Source organism: Helicoverpa armigera, chromosome 1 (genome assembly GCF_030705265.1).
Source record: "Helicoverpa armigera isolate CAAS_96S chromosome 1, ASM3070526v1, whole genome shotgun sequence".
NCBI lineage: Eukaryota > Metazoa > Arthropoda > Insecta > Lepidoptera > Noctuidae > Helicoverpa > Helicoverpa armigera.
Genome location: NC_087120.1, coordinates 6,824,006 through 6,841,583, shown reverse-complemented (window position 1 = coordinate 6,841,583; position 17,578 = coordinate 6,824,006). Strand labels below are relative to the sequence as shown.

Genomic DNA, 17,578 nt, shown 5'->3' with positions numbered 1-17,578 from the left:
CTGAGTATTGGTGCAATATTGTCAATCACGGAGCTCAGGGCTTTAACAGAGATGCCCCATAAGTCTTCCGTTTTTTTTAAATTAAGGTTTTGAAAGCTTTTTACTGTATTAAAAGTTATGTAATGGAATCCGAAATCCGGTACTTCTTTAGTAAAATTTTGTTTTAGTAATGACTCTGCAAGTGTAGAGGACGAGTTAAGTGATTTAGTAACCTCTACAGGTACATTAGAGAAAAATTATCAAACGCGTTAGCAACCTGCACATTATCCGACACAGTTGCATCATTAATCGTTAACGATAGTTCAGTATCCCGGACTTTAATTTGACCCGTTTCCGCATTTATTATTTTCCAAACGGTTTTTATTTTATTATCCGATTTAGTTATTCTATCACTAATTGATTTAGACTTTGCGAGAATACATACACTTTTGAATACCTTAGAGTAGTTCCGTACATGATCATGAAAAGATTTATCAGATGTCATTGATTTTTCTCGATACAGGTTATACAATACATCTCTGCTTATCCTAATCCCTTTTGTACACCATTCGTTGAATTTTAATTTATTGTCGATTTTAGTTTCTTAATAGGACATGATTTATTAAATTCTAGACAAAGTGTGTTAAATAACTTATTAAATTTAGTATTCGAGTCCTCTGATTTAAAACTACTGCATAATTTATTGACAACATTATTTTTAAAGGTTTCTAAGGTTCTGTCTGTTAATTGTCTGTATTTTATTACTACGCTTGACGGAGTGTTTCTATTAGCAGGAAAGCTAACAAGCTGCCCTAAGTGATCCGATCTCACACCAGCAATAATGGAAGAATGCTGAACCACACAATTTGTAAAAATATTGTCTAAACATGAACTTGAAGATGGTGTAATTCTAGTGGGTTCATTAAACAAATGTTTTAAATTAAAAGATTGAAATAGAGATAACAGTTGATATTTATCAGAAGATTCAGAAGATATATCTATGTTAAAGTCACCGCAAATGAAAACTAGTTTATTTGACTTAAAAATCTTCCTAAGTATTTCCTCCATATTTGTAATAAATAATGAAAAGTTACTTGCTGGTGGTCTATATACACATACGAATAAATGACTTCCTATTTCTGCACATGCTACCTCGCACAGGCGATTAACAGAGCTCGAGGTGATGTCGCTTCTATCCTTAAATTTTAAGTTATTTTTACACAATATCAATGTACCCCCACCCTCTGCAGTTACCCTATTAAATACACTAGCAACCTTGAAATTATTAATATTAAATAACATTTTCTCAGGCTTGAGCCATGTCTCACAAAGACATAATATATCTATAGAAAACTTATCAGTTAAAAGTTCAATGTCTAATATTTTGCCAGAAAAACGGTTTACATTCTGATGAAATAGGATGAGGTTATCGCTACGCTTTTCTATTGTCTTAGAACCTAGTTTAAACAATCAATCACAGTATTGTTAGAATAACTAGTCAATACTGGCTCGTCGCTTATCCTACATTTTGTCATATTGTTGGCTATGACAATGTTAATATTATATGCTATCAATGTAGCTATATTATCTTTATATTTATTAGGGAAAAACATGCTTTCCCTACTCAAATGAAATTCACTAACAAACTTGTTAGTGTCAAAGAATAATAGTTTGTCCCTATGACAACATGTCAATGTGTATATAAAATTGTTCAGAGTATGAACATAACTATTTTGAGTGTCAGAAAAACAGTCAGAATATGGAAGTGCACAAATCATTATGTTTTTTAAATTTAGTTTTAATAAGGTGTTGATACCATAAGCAATGTCACTTTTAATTACATCAAGACTGTTGCCTATCAAAAGAACTAGTGTAGTGTTAGCATCAAACTGTGTATTTACTATCTTGTTTATTATGTTGTTGAAGTGTAGGTTTGGGTAGCAATAACTAGTTACATTATGTTCTTGTGGGAGTGAGTGTTGAATATATGAGCCTAAACCTTTACCAAATTTATCTGTAAATAAGACTGACTTGTGTTGCTTAGTGTTGTGAATGATTGGAACAGTATGAGGGGGGTCTAGTAATGTAGTAACAGGCCGGGGTTCAGGGATTGGGATTGGGTGAGCACGGGTACAGGAAAGATTATTAGTTAGTGACTCATATCTCTCTGCACTGTATTTCACCAGATCCACTAGCTTACCAGCCTGCAACAAGCGCATACTCAGTTCATGTTGAGATTCCTCATATTTCCTGAAAATATCAGATAGTAAATTTTCTTTCACAATTAATTGTTCATGCAACTGTTTTATGTCTAAGTCATGAGAAACTTGGCAATGTTCTAGCTCAAGAGAACAGGTTTTTAATTGTTGGACTAGCTTTACCCTATCTCTTCTAAGATTAACACAGTGTTTTACCCTACTCTGTTTTTTTAATGCTAAACGGCACTTCCTAATAATTTTGTTATACTTAATATACTTTTTAAATTTTTTATTACTCAATACTAAAGGACATTGTGTGATGGTATCATCACCGGTCAGGTCTATAATTGCAGCAGAGCTGTCCACAGCTGTGGTACTTCCTACCAACTTAGTGAAACGATTGAGGGTGTCAGAAGTTTGCACCCGAGCTAAATCAGACTCATATGAGGATATTTTGTTGTAGGCCTCACTTAGTTCAAGCTCGAGTTCAGTTATACGTCTCAAAGTAAGTTCATGTGTTTCACTACATTCCTGAAAAGATGATACAAATGCCTGAAGTTGGTTATGTTGGTCTAGAAGGTCCATATGCTGTATATGCAGCTCGGCCAGGTCATTTTTTAGGACTGTGTTTTTGTCGACAACATTTTTCACTTCCACCTCGCTGTCCTCCCTTTCCTGCAGTAACTGATTACACAGTGTTCTTGATGCCTCAAGATCCTTTAGAGTGGCCCTTAGCTTGTCCTCCAAGTCTTTGATAGCGGCCCTCCTGGTTGTCATTTTGTAAACTTTGAGTTCAGTTATCTGAAATGTGACAGGAAACAGCTTAGTGGCAGGCAAAATATGTTTCTTAGGACACAATCAGGGAAGAGCAATAGTGAACAGAATGAGAACTAGTAGAAAAGAAAAAAACACAAAAGAAAATTTAACTAAAAATAAAAATTAAAGTGGGTAGGGTGAATTAATATTAAAATATTAAAAAATATTTTTTAAACAAGATAAGTGACTACAGTTAAGGAAGATTACATTAAACACAAAAGTTTGACTTTATTTAGAAAAAACAAAAGTGAAACTGACTATGTACAAACAAAGGAATTGGTTTGTAAGTTTGACACAGAACAGAAGTTAATAGAAATACATTGAAGGATTGATCATGGAAAAGTATAGTAATACTTAGTAGTTGTATGAGTGTATATATTAAATAATTGAAGTGTTTGAATGTCTGCGGCGAACGTTAACGTCGTCGATTCTGCTTCCACAATATTGTCAAGCAGAAGGAGACAGTAACTGAGCCGATGTGTGTGTAGGGACGTTGCTCATAACAATGAGCAGTGTACTTAAGTGGTTTGTATAGTGTATAAACACAGAGATACAATAATATTATAAAAGAAAAACAAAATACTCCCCAGATTTCAAATTGTCCGTTTGACAGCTGGTTCACTCAATTACATTTGCTTTGAATTTTCAATATTTGCGACAAAAACATATTAGCAACACTGTTACATACACTTATTAACTATATTACACGATTTTAAACACGATTATCAATAAATAACTATTTTTCTAAAATATTAAATCACAGAGCCGTTTTTTCACGACTTCCCGACTTAAATATCAAATTGAAATCATTTCAGATTGAGATTGAGCTTTGGGTCTATTTGAGACTCATTTTGCATTAATGTTATGATTCTGAAATAATTTTATTTTAAAGATGGTTATTTTTCAAAAAACATATTATTCCACCGCGTTGTTCGAACTAGGATCTTAATGAATTTTTTGACAAATAGATCGTAGTATGTCAAATTCGATCGATGCCACGGATTTTTTTTCCGCACCTCACACTCTGGTTTAAAAATATTTATTTAACCCTCAACCTACCCTTTTGGAGTACTCACCAACACCATATCCGTGGCAATAATATCGAGCACGAATTAAGACGCAAAAAAATTACCCTATCAATTTTAATATATTTTTATCGATATCGACATGCTCATCTCCCCCATCACTATGAAGCAACAGGGTGCTGGACGCCTGCGCGTTTTCACCCCAGCAAGGATAAATGGGCCGGCAGGCATGGCCGAGCCTCAGATTCAAGTGTGGAGCCATCGAGTTGGGTCGGAAATCCCACCCGGCTCCCGCGTTCTCCGGTCGTAGTAATGTGCTTTCCACCTGCATAAAATTCTCTTGGACTTGTAAAGTTTTTTTGTGAAGTGACTGATATTTTGTGTGATGAAAACTCAAAGTTGAATTATGAGATTGGTGCCTGTTCGTGGTGAATGAGTGGCTGTTCTAAAGGTAGGTTTAGATTTTAAGTTTTGTTTTTTATTTTTTATTTTTTAGGACTTAAGTTTTTTTGAATTGTAAAATTATTTTAAGTTGTAGTTTTTAATTATTTTATAACTTGAATTGTATAAATTTTACCTGTTATTTTATTGTATTTTGTGTTTGTAATTAATTTTGGATTGTATAAATTCTGATGTATTAGTTTAAGGACTTTACAAAATGAACTTGCAATGTTTTATGGAGACGTCTAATAAATAGCAAGGAGGCTTCTACGGATTATACGGACACCAAAACTTAAACATCATACAACAATCATTCCAGATATAACAAAAACCGAAAGCCGAACATCAAATAACTTGAAATTATTTCATCCTTAAACACTTACAGAAATTATAATTGTAGTCGGAAATTAAAACTCTCATAATTTCTCCACTCTTTTATCCGCGTGAATCAACATGTACAAAAATAAATAAAGTAAATTCTGACAAACGAGGGGAAAATTTACAAAAAAAAATCCCTTGTATTTTTTTAGCTTTAGCATAATAAAATCGTATCAAAATTCAATTAGGTTGATCGCAAACTTCCGAATCAGCAATGCAAATTAGGAAAATGAGATGGTGATACAATTTTAATATGCAAATTAAATAACCAAACAGCACTAATGTACGAGAGGGTGGCATTTAAATTCATCGAAACAAGTGCTATGATATCGACTACCTACTATAAATATTTCATTCGAAAAATTAAACCTACGAATTTCATTAAAACATTCACCGTCTTACCACAAAAACTTTTAAACGTCAGTTTATGCCTTGTCTAAAAAAATGTCAAATTATGACGTTGACATATGGTTCATTTTGCAGTCAAAATTTTATTAGACAAGTGTAAAACAGGGTTTAAAGTTTTTGTAGTAAGGCCCTCAAACTTTATTTCAACGTATTTAAAATCATTCATGCAAAATTAAACCGAAAGAAAATAATATTTTAAACTGCATTGTACAATTTTCGCTAACATTTTTGCGGGCCAAAATTTTTTACACCGTTTATAACATTGCATATTCATTTAGTTTTAGCACGCTAAGTTAGTAATAAGAAAGGAAATACAGGACCTACGAATCCAGGAGACATTTTGATAATTGCTGAAGAAGACAATTGGAAAACACTATAATTTTCACAGGATTATACATACATTTATTTCCAATTGAGCTTAGAATTTTATTTTTTTTGATTAATCACGATTTTCCTTGCATCGAGTACAAGGGATAATATTTAAGTCTTAGGCAATTTGGATATTGAACAAAAAAATAAACGAGCTACTAAGTATTGAAGAATTATTCAGTACCTAGCTCTTTTATCTAAGAACATAGGTCTACTAACACGTTTGTAACCAATAAGGGTTTCAATAAAGAATAATATATCAAAAGAATAATATATCAAATAGTTACAGGTGTAGGACCTATCTTACAAAAGACGGGACTCAGGAAAAAGATTTTACATTATCTACTTAGACTCTTCTCAACTAAGTTGTAGTCTAAACGGATGCATCTGAGAACCAGTATTTTACATGGAATGACATGGAATGGATGACCTATGCAACTCAATGAACCCACATAAACTACAAAAAAAAATCTCTATCATATTCCATACAAAACCTTTTAGAAAATCTATCTAACACTCATCATACTGCCTTTATATTTAATTTTTCCTCTTAAGAAAACAATCATTCTGGATCGAAAACAATTACAAGAAACATTACATTTAACCGCCTTATCGTATCGGAAACTCAATACTCCTTACTTATTTAAACCACATCATAAAACAATTTCCAAACAGTAATAAGTATTAACATCCAATACTTCACGTCCCAGTACATACACGTACTTTACTCGAGTGGGACTTAGAAAAAATAAGTCGACATGATTGGCTCTATATGTCTTGAGACTGTTAAGTAAACACAGACTTACAGAACTTTCTACGAAAGTAGCCGGAAAAGGTACTATTGTTCTGAACTGCCAGTAGTACGCAATAAGTATTTTAAATTTTTAAAATATTTTTTTTTAATTCAAAGAAACAGCTGCCTTTTGGCAGATTGTCTGACCACCTCTGTGGTACGCTGCCTTCGTCAGCTTAGGACTACATTGATAGCTTACAAACCCGTACTTCAATATAAAAAATTCTTCTTCTTCCTCCTGCCCTGTTCCCAAATTTATTTGGAACAGGTTTTCAATAAAAAAATACGGTCTTATTTTAAAAGTATCCGTGTACATTTAGTAAGTACCTCAAAATGTACACAGTAACTCAAAATCTCTTATGAAAAATGATATAACACAACTAAGTAGCCACTGACTGAGCACCTGTTTCAAATCCAAAGGTGCCATTAGCGTACGCCCGGAACGTGTGTCGGGATTTCATTGCTCGATTATAACTTTTTCTACATCAACGTTCCTTTACACCGTGTATTGAATTTAAAAATTTTAAAAAAGAAAAAAGGAATTTCATCCGTACGCTTTTATTTCAAAAATACGAGCCCGTTTGAGGTTTTGCTATCGGCTCGATTGTACTTAATCGGGAAAGGTTTAAAATATCCATTTAAAAAATTGATTCCCTTTTTTGTTTGCGGATTTATTGCATTTTTTAATCGCATGATCTATTCATCTGGAATATTTTTACCGTGTACAGTTACTTACAAAGCAACGAACAAAAAAAATAGTAGGTATATATTTTCCATTGAGATTAACAATGTATAATAAATCTGATAACCTAATAACCTTTTAAGTTGAAAGTCATTTTGTCCGTCTAACCTCTAAAAAAATATTCAAGTAGGTGGTTACTATAAACTACGCAGACCAAATATTAAAAGACTAACAGACTCAACACTGTAAACATAGATTTATTAATCAATATCTATTTGAAACAGAGTAGGTGTGTATTTATCAAAATTTTGTAAATGTTTGCCTTAGTACGCAAAACTTTTCTAATGAATGAATTAATTGACAAGAATAATAAAATTCACAGAAATAGAAATCCTAACATAAACATCATGACAGCCTAAAATTAATCTATTTTTATAAATAGACCGACTTAAAAAGGACCTACTGGAAAATTTATTTATATATTATATATATAAATTATTATACTTATTATATATATTTAGTTGGAAAATAGCATCAAAAAGGAAAAAAAACACATGGTGCTGCCATACTTGCATTAAGCATAACATGAAATTAATCTGGCGGAATCGTTTCAAGTTGTAAATGAGTTGATAAATTAGATTGCACGTTTACCGCGGTCTACTCGGCAATGTATCATCAAAACGCATGTTCGAGTACGTACTATGCACCGCACTGTCTCCGTAAGTTTGCCGGCTAAGTTTCGGCTGCAACCCATAGCCCCGTCCAATACGAACAGTCTTACCAAGTATCGCTCCTATATCATGCCTTCCGCATCTGTGTTCTTGTGTAGCCACTCAATACGACCAACTAAGTCAGTTATAACTAACGCCATTAAGTTTCTCAGCAATAACTTCCATATTAAGTACCATACTGTGCCGCTCATTTATAAAACAAACCGTACTTCACGAACAATGAAGAATAACAGCCCCACCTCATAATACAACATTTTTAATTAAAACGAAAAGTTAAGCACCAGATTTTTTTATGAATTACAACTCATTTATCATTAAAATAATATAAATTCTTTTTATTCCAATTCTCAAACTTCACTTACAACAAAAGCGGAACATTCATGCCGCAAGTAAAATTTCATTTTCATAAATTTTAATCTCGATAAATTATTTTCAAGTGGACGAGAGAACAAGAGGCTTTCGCCCGGACAGACTGAGAAAGGTAAAGAAATTAATCTAATGTCAAGCGTCCCAAACACAATAGGGGAACAAAAACTTTTTCATTTTTCCCACCCCCGACTAGCGAGAATATTAGTTGGAGGTATTTCGCAACGAATATTACCTTGTTATTGGCACACCCAATCGGATTACCTCATTCTAAGGAACACGGAACAAAATACGCTCTCAATTAGCTGGAAGTAAGCAGAGGACTTTAAAAGGATTCTTTTATTATGAGTGTACAAAATGGAGAGCGCGAGGTATTTTTCTTGAACGAAGAAAAAGAAAATATTACCTTGAGTTTCCCAGTCCAAACATCACGCAATAAGGGCCGATGATCCAGCCTCCGTTTGGTGGTCAATCACAACCTTTATTAAGGTTCCTCTTTGTTAGCCGTAAACCACTTATTCGGATCAAGCGACAACCATTCAGTTCATTCGAGAATTAGTTTTGTGTGACTGCGTATAGAATTACGTAATTTCGTTTTCTATAAACATCAGGCAATGTCTGAATTTAATGAATACCAAATTAATCGAAATACCAATTCCTTAAGAAGCAAAACGCTTGAATAAAAATAGAAAACGTTTAAAAATCAGAATCCTATTACTTTAATATCTTGTAAGTAACACCTCACTTGCACATTTCGGCCAAGAGAGCATTTTCTACCTAATTAAAGCTGGGAACGCGAAAAGTTTAGCAGTTAACCATTTTTCCCCAGTGTCCGTATTCTATACCCCCTTATTTCCCCCACCGAGCCCAGTGCGACGAAATGTGAAATTTCAATTCCACGGCAAGATTTTTATTAAAGTATCGAAGCTTGGGAACCGTTCGAATATAGTTTGGAAACAAATAAACGACTTTACCGCTCTTTTTCCTTTTTTATACATAAAAGCGTCGAGTTGATTTATCGTCTCAGCCGTGAGCGGCCGCTGCGTCCTGCCGCGAATCTTGATCGACGAAGCATTTCAATTTATTTTATGAGTCGACACCTTCACGAGGGTCTGCTATGTTCTTACTAAAATACCCCAATTCGGTCACCCTGACATTTTATCCAATGAAAACAATTTACTGTGCTCTGGATATAAAAGAGCGAGAATAGCTAGCTTTTTGTTATCTCTGTGTCATGTTCAACTTATTATCTTTTCATAATGAACTCTTGATCTATTCACTATTTAATTCTCGAAAGACGATATCCATTAGTCCTTTACTGTCATAAAATAGTTTCTCTTTTGTACGGATCAAACTAAAACTATTTCATCATCATTCCGATTTTTCGGAAGCACCAAACCGAATTTAAATTCCAAGTGGAATCGAATTATTAGGTAAGCCAACCAAAACGAGTCCGAAATAACTTTTTGCAGGACAATCAAATATCAATTTAAACGGAATGCGAGCTGACTAGGGGTGGTAAAAAGCAACGCATCCTAGCACACCGCACGTCCGCAAAAAGTTCTTGGAAAGTGCATCGAACAGTTCGACAGTTGCACAATCAACGCGCAATCAACACAAAACGATTTTATACCGGAGGTTTTTCAATACTGCTGTATACTATTGTACTTTTGCACTTACATTTTGTTTTACTAAACACTAGCCTTAATTGTATGTCAAAAAATATAAATTACAAAAAAAGGCTACATTTATTTCGTGACGAAAAAAATACTAAGTAAGTAATTGACCTCACGTCAGTCACTCCGCTACACACAAAATATATACAGCCTGACCTTTCACATCACACAGTATGTGAAACTGTCAATAAGGTCCAACATTCGGTTGATCAAAGGCGATCACAGGCGCCTTTACAAGTCAGCTGCAGTGACAACCGGCGTGCGACCAAAACCCCCGATAAAAATATATCTTGGGCAAAAATATAACACCACAGTTTCACGTGAAAATGTACTCGGTATGTTATTTTAACCCGTTACGCGATGTATACTGAAAGTCTTTTTTATTTCGAAGAATTTACATCGTGTTTCGTTGTTTGTCTGAAGCCAACGTTTTCAGAACATTTATTTTGATTGCTGAGGTTTTTGGGGGAATATCGCAAAGATTTTTGTGGCAAATATACTCTAAAAAATAAAGGTTAAATTTTTGATCACTTTTGATTTTGATAGCAAATAATAATATTACAAAGCTTAAGAGACAGAACGCGCTAATCTCAAAAGTTACCCGTATACAATGTCACCCCGTATACCTATAAGAATCCTTTAGGCTACTTTCTATCTGAATACGCGAAATAGTTCCCAAGTACGAGCAAAACCACTGCACATAGAAAAAAAAACTAGCTTATATCTTAACTCACAATTTAGCGTCAAATAAAACTTTAAATAAACGCGGAGTGTGAACAAATAAAACAAAGAAAATATTTTAAGTGCATAATCGATAGTTTTCCAAGACAGTTGTCCTCGGTAGGACTGAAGTTGCTAGTGTTTAAATTCTCCCGACTATTCAATACAGCTTGAAAGTTCTATCGTTCTTCTTCAGTTATGGCCCCGAAGTGTGCGGGAACGATTCTATTCATTCACTTTTAATGGTTATTTTTTATCTGTACCCGTTAAAGAATGCGAACGAAAGTACTTGAAAAAAAATGTTTGCTTAAAATTAGGACGAAACTAAATTGAGTATAAAATTAAAATACTTTTGTTAATACTAGAAGTATCAGATGGCAAAAAATACCTTCGTACCCTTTTAATTTTGATATTTTTAGATTCCGTATAATAAGTTGAGCATAAGTTCAAGAACTTTAAATATTTAGCGATAACAATATTACAGGGTAATTCAAAACGTGTACATTTTAAAGTGCAATATGTTACTTACTAGTAATTTTCTAAATATTAAAATAACCGGATTATACTGGTTTACTATACAGCTTACTTTGTAGCCCCAACCGGTCTGAGATTGCAAGTGTTGAACGATTTTAGAATAGTTCGCAAACGTCAAGAAGAGTGATGAAGTAAACCATCCACTTAATGTTTAGTCTGTGAACAATATAACATTTTCAAAGAACCTATTTAAACTAAGCTAGTAAATGAACCAAGTAGGTATCTTTGTTAATAGGAGTTAAAATCAAAATAATCATTAGTTTGTGTTACTGCTTCAATAATGGGAAGTACTTTACCATTCATCATTTGTTAATATTATAACAATTTAAAGCTACAAAAAATATTGTACATAATTTTTTTACATGTTTATATTTTCACTTGGTAAGCTAACACAGGCCTACGCGAGTGCTACGCAAGCGTAGTCAATCGTAGTAGTCGTGGACACGTCGTAGCATATGTTGAAAGACTGTTAAAAACTGTAGTGCGGCCGGTCGCAGGCAATGTAAACAAGTTAGCGCTTTTCAAAAGCCGCGTGAATTTTGAAACGGCGCTGTGGCGGAATTCCGCCGGTGCCTGGCCCACGCTACCCGCCAACCGAAAAGGTAAATGGGTCATAAAGGCGTATCAATATTGACCGCGCGACTCCCATCCAACGTACATCATGCCCGTTATATTGGCCATATCTCACGTTATGCGGAGAAGCCATTTTTTTGCTACTAATTTATGTACGTGTCGCCCATTTTTATTTTTTTTAAGCGCGCCCCTTTTTTCGAATTTCTATAAAGGGATCGAATGAGCGAGCTGCGATTACCGAAATAATGTGGGAGTTGTGGTGATATATCGTCACACGTTACACAAAGAGTGTCATAGGAGATTGGAAAAGTAGTTCAGTGTAGTGCAAACTTGTTCACAATAAACTGATGCAAGAAACTGATATTGTTCACGTGTACAATGTTTGCTGTTAAGGTGATAGTCTTACAGTTCAATTTAAAATACAAAGTAAGTTCAATCAAGAGTTAAATAGTCGGGCAACAGAAACACGAGTGCCGTTAAGTCGAAAAGTTAACTGGGGCAGGATGTTCTCACTCTACCTATAAGTCTACCTTTTGCGCTGAATTAGTGCAACTAAGAGGTACGAACGCTCAAGTTTTTAAGAGCTTTAATACAAATTTATTTTAAGTTTAATGAAAACTTTGTAGGAGGGATAAAAACAAGTGAACTTTTTATTCGAGTTTCAGGAGAGCTAAGATAATTGTAACTGTAGTTCAAGTTAATTGAATTATTACGAGGTTATGACATCCGCGTTTTCTAAACAGAACTTACGGTCCAATGATCTGGAGCAAAGGACGCGTGTCATACATCCGTCTTGCAATAACAAAAATAGAAACAAAATCACGCCATTTTGTATCCTGCGTCACACAGCCTTCATACAACTCTCAAGGAAACAGGTCAATTAATACTATTTCCGTAAACAGTTTTATGATAAAGCTTTTGTTGGAACCCTTTTTAATTAGGGAGTGATATATAATTAGAAGGGATGCTGATGGTGTTAACAAAAGGATAATCAGGGCCGGTCCTGTGTTGGGCCGAGCATCTTATTTCAATACTCCGCTACTTTTGCCCAGGTATCCGTGGCAACGGGGACACTTTAGGGACTAATTAATCTATTGTCGAATCGGACCTGTTGGATGAAATAATTGTTAAGTAGGTATCAAAAAATGTTAGCACATTTTATAAATTATAAAAAGTATAATATAATAAATAGGTACAGATTTTTTTTTCTCTGCTAACGTCCATCGTATCCACCGGATGTATTCTAGATATGTTTCCTATTTTTATACATTTCTAATTATAGCATCCATGGGACGCCGTAGAATTATAGAAGGTTTCCTACGGAAACCTTCTTGTTAACTCAGCCATTTTATTTCTTTTGAAATATTTCCCATATGCTGTTACTAAAAATCTTAAGGTTATATTCTGTTATTAAACCTTTAGATAGGAATATTTTAAGGTTTATTTTTGATGAGATAACTTGAAAAACTAAGCTTTTTAAATAATGTAATACTTTAAAAGAAAGTTCAAAAATAAACATAACTGCATTACCACTAAGTACTTACTTTTTAAAGGTTTAAGACCACAGAGAGATTTAAAAATTCAATTTGTGTTTGAGACTTATTTTCGGCGCAAGATGAAAATCGGGTTTTCTTTTTTATTTATTTAAAAGATATATTTACATAAGCGTAGTTGTGAAAAAAATGGTGTAGTTAAGTCGAATAAACTTCTTTAAATTACGGTTTGAACTGATAGCGAACGTAAAATTCTCACGAAGTTGTTTTAGGCCCTACTTTACATAATGATGCGGATATAAAACACTTTAGGGTTATCACGCGTAGCCTACACGTGAACCTTCATATATTAAAATGTGATAAAACATTAATGTATTGCTTTCCTTTCTTCGTTAACTGATACTCTAGTGGTTATAGAGGTACAATACACTTGAAAACAGTTTGATCAGAACAATGAGCGGAATCGGTGAAAGCACTTTCTAATGTGGATTATATTTTTCAAAAATCCTCATTTAAAATGATGCACTGTCTATTTATTAATAAGTCAAACTATCATGTGCGCGAACAAAGTCGGCAAACAGCAGCATTTCGACTCGACCGCGTCGACTCAGATGCTACAAATAATTAAAATTACCAATAAAACTGAAGTTTGAAAAAACTGTTAAATTAACTCTTAAAACCTTTTAGCCCTTTTTTTTGTTTCAGAATTTTATATATTAATTACAAAAAATACCCTATCGTTGTCTGAGGTTTCAGGCAAGTAACTTCATATGTTGTATGTTATATACTCAGAAGATTGTCATAACAAAAAATATATATTCAAACTATCAATAGCAGGAAGTATTTGTCGGAACGCGAGCGTTTCGAGCTCAACAATGGTGTATTAAAAACCCAAGTACTCTTGTACTGGAGTGGTGAAATTGCTTTCCCATGGATTGCACCACTATCAGCCACGGTATGCCCTGTATCTATAGACAATACACTTCACGCACTAAATAACTGACCATAACAGAACCAGCTTTTTGTATAACTTGTTGATACCCGTGACGTCATATGTGTTGTATAAATTCTATGTTACTCGCGGGTTCCTCTGCGACCCCTGTACCTAAAATACAGCTTTTATTAATCAGGTTTAATGTGACTTTCTAATGTTAGTTTTTTTTTTGTATGTACGTTGACACATAATATGCGCATAATATGATCTTTCCTTTAGTTAATACATACTTAGTGTTTAAAAGGATCAGTCAAACTTATTCCAAGTTTAAGTAGAACAACCAGTCATATGGTAAGTATATGTATGTATATGCATTTGTTGTAGGTAGCACTTGAATATTAATAATTACAGAAAGCAAATAAACCTTATTTATTTACTTTCATAGATAGCAACGAATCATTATTCCAAATTCAAATTGAGGAGTGAGCAAAAAATCGCTGATTCTATTTTGTTTTCGGAGGGTCGGTATTACTTTTATTTATTTACATTAAGCGGAGCGTTTGTAAAGATTATCCTTAGGAATAAACAATTGAGAAGGAGCGAGGGATGCAGGCCGCGGGTGCCTGATAACGCCAGTACGTGACCTCGAATATGTTAGCGTTACACATACTTTTAGCTGATCTAGACGATTATTCCGTATTACAACTAACTATTGTTTCTTTTTCATTTCTATGTATCTGGCCATTAGCATATCTGGCGTGTTGCTGCATTGTTTGAAAGCATTAACCGTGTCGGCAACTAGACTAACAAAACAACGCAACTTATTTTTTCAACTATACAAAAAACTTGTGAAGGGTTTCACACGATATTTAGCTTTCCATTTCAGGAACGCTAAACGTACGCCCTCCCCACCCATAACACTCTAGATAGGCGCTTGATCTAAATCAGTTTTTCAATCACGACACGCCTGCTTCATCTGTATGCAGACAGTTTAAAATTCATACACATTGCATTCAAAACGATTCAATACAATGCACTATTTTTCATTTAGTATCGACTCAGTTCAGCGGCCGTTGAGCCTGAATGAATGCTGTCCAAATTAGCAGTAAGGTACTTACTCCCTTTTGACGTGTTGCGCTACATAAATCAAAAATATTATTCTGAAATTCACTTATTAATATCGTGAATTTTCAGCACCCTCTTGTAAAACCAGTCGTAAAATACACGAGACCTGTCTTAAAGAGCTATTCACGCTCGGCATGTTTAATTTTATATTCATAACATTGCTTATTTACTGAAACATCCAAATCACATCAACAAGATTGGACTGTACCTACTCGTAAAACTAAAACTTGAAATACGAACAGAATTTGGAAGTCTTATTTTAAGTCCTACAAAATTCAATCCATCCCGATTCCATTCAAGAGATAGTTTATTGAGAAATGAACTTTAAGCGCGAGGATTTGGAGTACTCAAAAGTCAGGTGCGCCCCAAAATGAGAGCAAAATTAAATTTTCTATTCGTCTGGAAAAAAATCGGAGAGCAAGATTTCCGTACCGTGGGGAGTACGGCGGTAATAGCGATGCATTTTTTGACTGTAGCCAAGATAAAAGTACTGCATCAAACGTGAAGGATTGCGGAGTCAACTTTTAAGGTAAAAAGTTCTTTTGATCGCGCGCCCCTCACCAATAATACTACATTAAAATTGCAAAATGGACGTCTTTGTTTCCGCGTACGAGTCTTTTCGAAAGCGAGCATTTGTATCAAGTTGATAAATGCGGAATGCCATTTTCTGCTTATGTGAAGCAGAAAACTTGCGAACAGAAAATGAAGATAACGTATTAAATTACAGACTTCATTCAATTTACCGAAATATATCTCTGTATAAGAATTACACATTTTAATGATAATTACGCGAGGAGTCATCTGTGGCGGAGCTGGTGTTTCTTTATATTAATATAAATTGCTACAAGTGGGAACGCCGAAATGCATTTTAGAGAGAAATACGAGAAGAGTGATGCGAGTAATATTTTTAGTTTGCGGAAAGAACGAGACAGTGATGTGTTAGCCCATTTGTTACGGCACTGGGTAATCGAATATAAGACATAAATGCTAGCTAATTGAACAACGTTATAAAATAAGGTTTAAGTTACCAGTGCGATTGATAAGAGAATAATTATCGCTTTTATGGTTGAGTGAAACGGGTCCTGTGAGCGGTGACACCTTTTAGACAACATTTTCGAACGTCCATTAAAGGATTTGAGGGATTAAGCGAGTTCCCAAGCCATGCTCTTGTGCGTTACGTTTTTGCACTTAAACGTATAACGATTCCGGATTAATGTTACTTATGTTTCAGGTGTTTACGTTTTCTCGTATCGGTAATTACTGATACCCCGAGTTAGCAATGAATTTATGTACTTTGTATTACATAAATTAGTTTAGTTTTATCTTCGCATTAAGGATTAACATCAAAGCTTCACTAAGTGGTTCATTGATAAGGAAAAATCATGAAAAATACTAACAACATCCCCGCATTATCGCCATCTCTCTTAACATTTTCCGAAAACAGAATTATTATAAAAACTCTCCATCAAATAAGGGAGAAATTGTTTGATAACAACCCCACATTGAGATTATACGGATTAAATTGAAAACGTAGCCAGAAAAATATGCAGACTCACGCGCCGACCTCGCCTTATCTTTACCTCATTGGCAATCTCGAAACGAGAGAATGTACCTACTCGGAATATTGTTCCGCAAGAAAAAAACTTATGATTTCTTTGGTAAGATCCGCTTGAAAACGACGACTATTTATGCATAATAATGTTTACATCATATCTTGGCGTAAACAAAATAAAGTATGGTTAGGTTCTGTCACTTGAAATATTTTTATATCATCTAAGTATTGGTTGACGCTCGTTGAGGGGTTGTCTACATTCAGCAGTGAGCGGTAATTGATTGGCATAATGATGACAATCTCAGAGTCCAACTATCAGTTTAAATCTCCATGGTCTAAAAGCCGTCACTACAGCCAAAATTTTGCATCAAAACAAACATCAAAATGCTTTCATTTCCTTTGGCTTTTTAAAACACAATTTTGATAATAATTTATATAATTTCCCGACCAAATCCTATTTATTGTGCCAAAAGTGTATGTTTTTCGGGGATTAACATGTATCTATTTCGTTAATAACATTGCCTATGCACTATGTCACTTTCTAAAGCAAATAAAAGTATACCTAAGTTAATATACCTACGCTTTGTTTCATAAAGTGTAAACTCAAAGCACTCGTCGAAATCTCAAGAATACAGTCATTTCGAAAAGTCGCAAAGTTCAGCTACACAAATAAACTTGACATTTTATCTTCATTTCAACTCAAACCTAGACATGTGCATATGCATATTACAAGACCTACATACGTGCATATCTGTATAATACGTTGAAAGAAAACTTACCTCGAC

At 34.2% G+C, this 17,578-nt stretch overlaps 1 protein-coding gene across 2 annotated transcripts in view; it reads left to right on the top strand.

Moving 5' to 3' along the window:
- The first annotated feature begins 4,257 nt into the window (after positions 1–4,257).
- The window catches only part of LOC110374488 (discoidin domain-containing receptor 2), a 147,180-nt gene continuing 133,859 nt past the window's right edge, over positions 4,258–17,578 (top strand). For both annotated transcript variants that reach the window (XM_049849082.2, XM_049849030.2), the window contains exon 1: positions 4,258–4,469. In XM_049849082.2, coding sequence (XP_049705039.2) covers positions 4,451–4,469 — 19 coding nt within the window. In that variant the 5' untranslated portion in view covers positions 4,258–4,450. The remainder of the gene's footprint in view (positions 4,470–17,578) is intronic.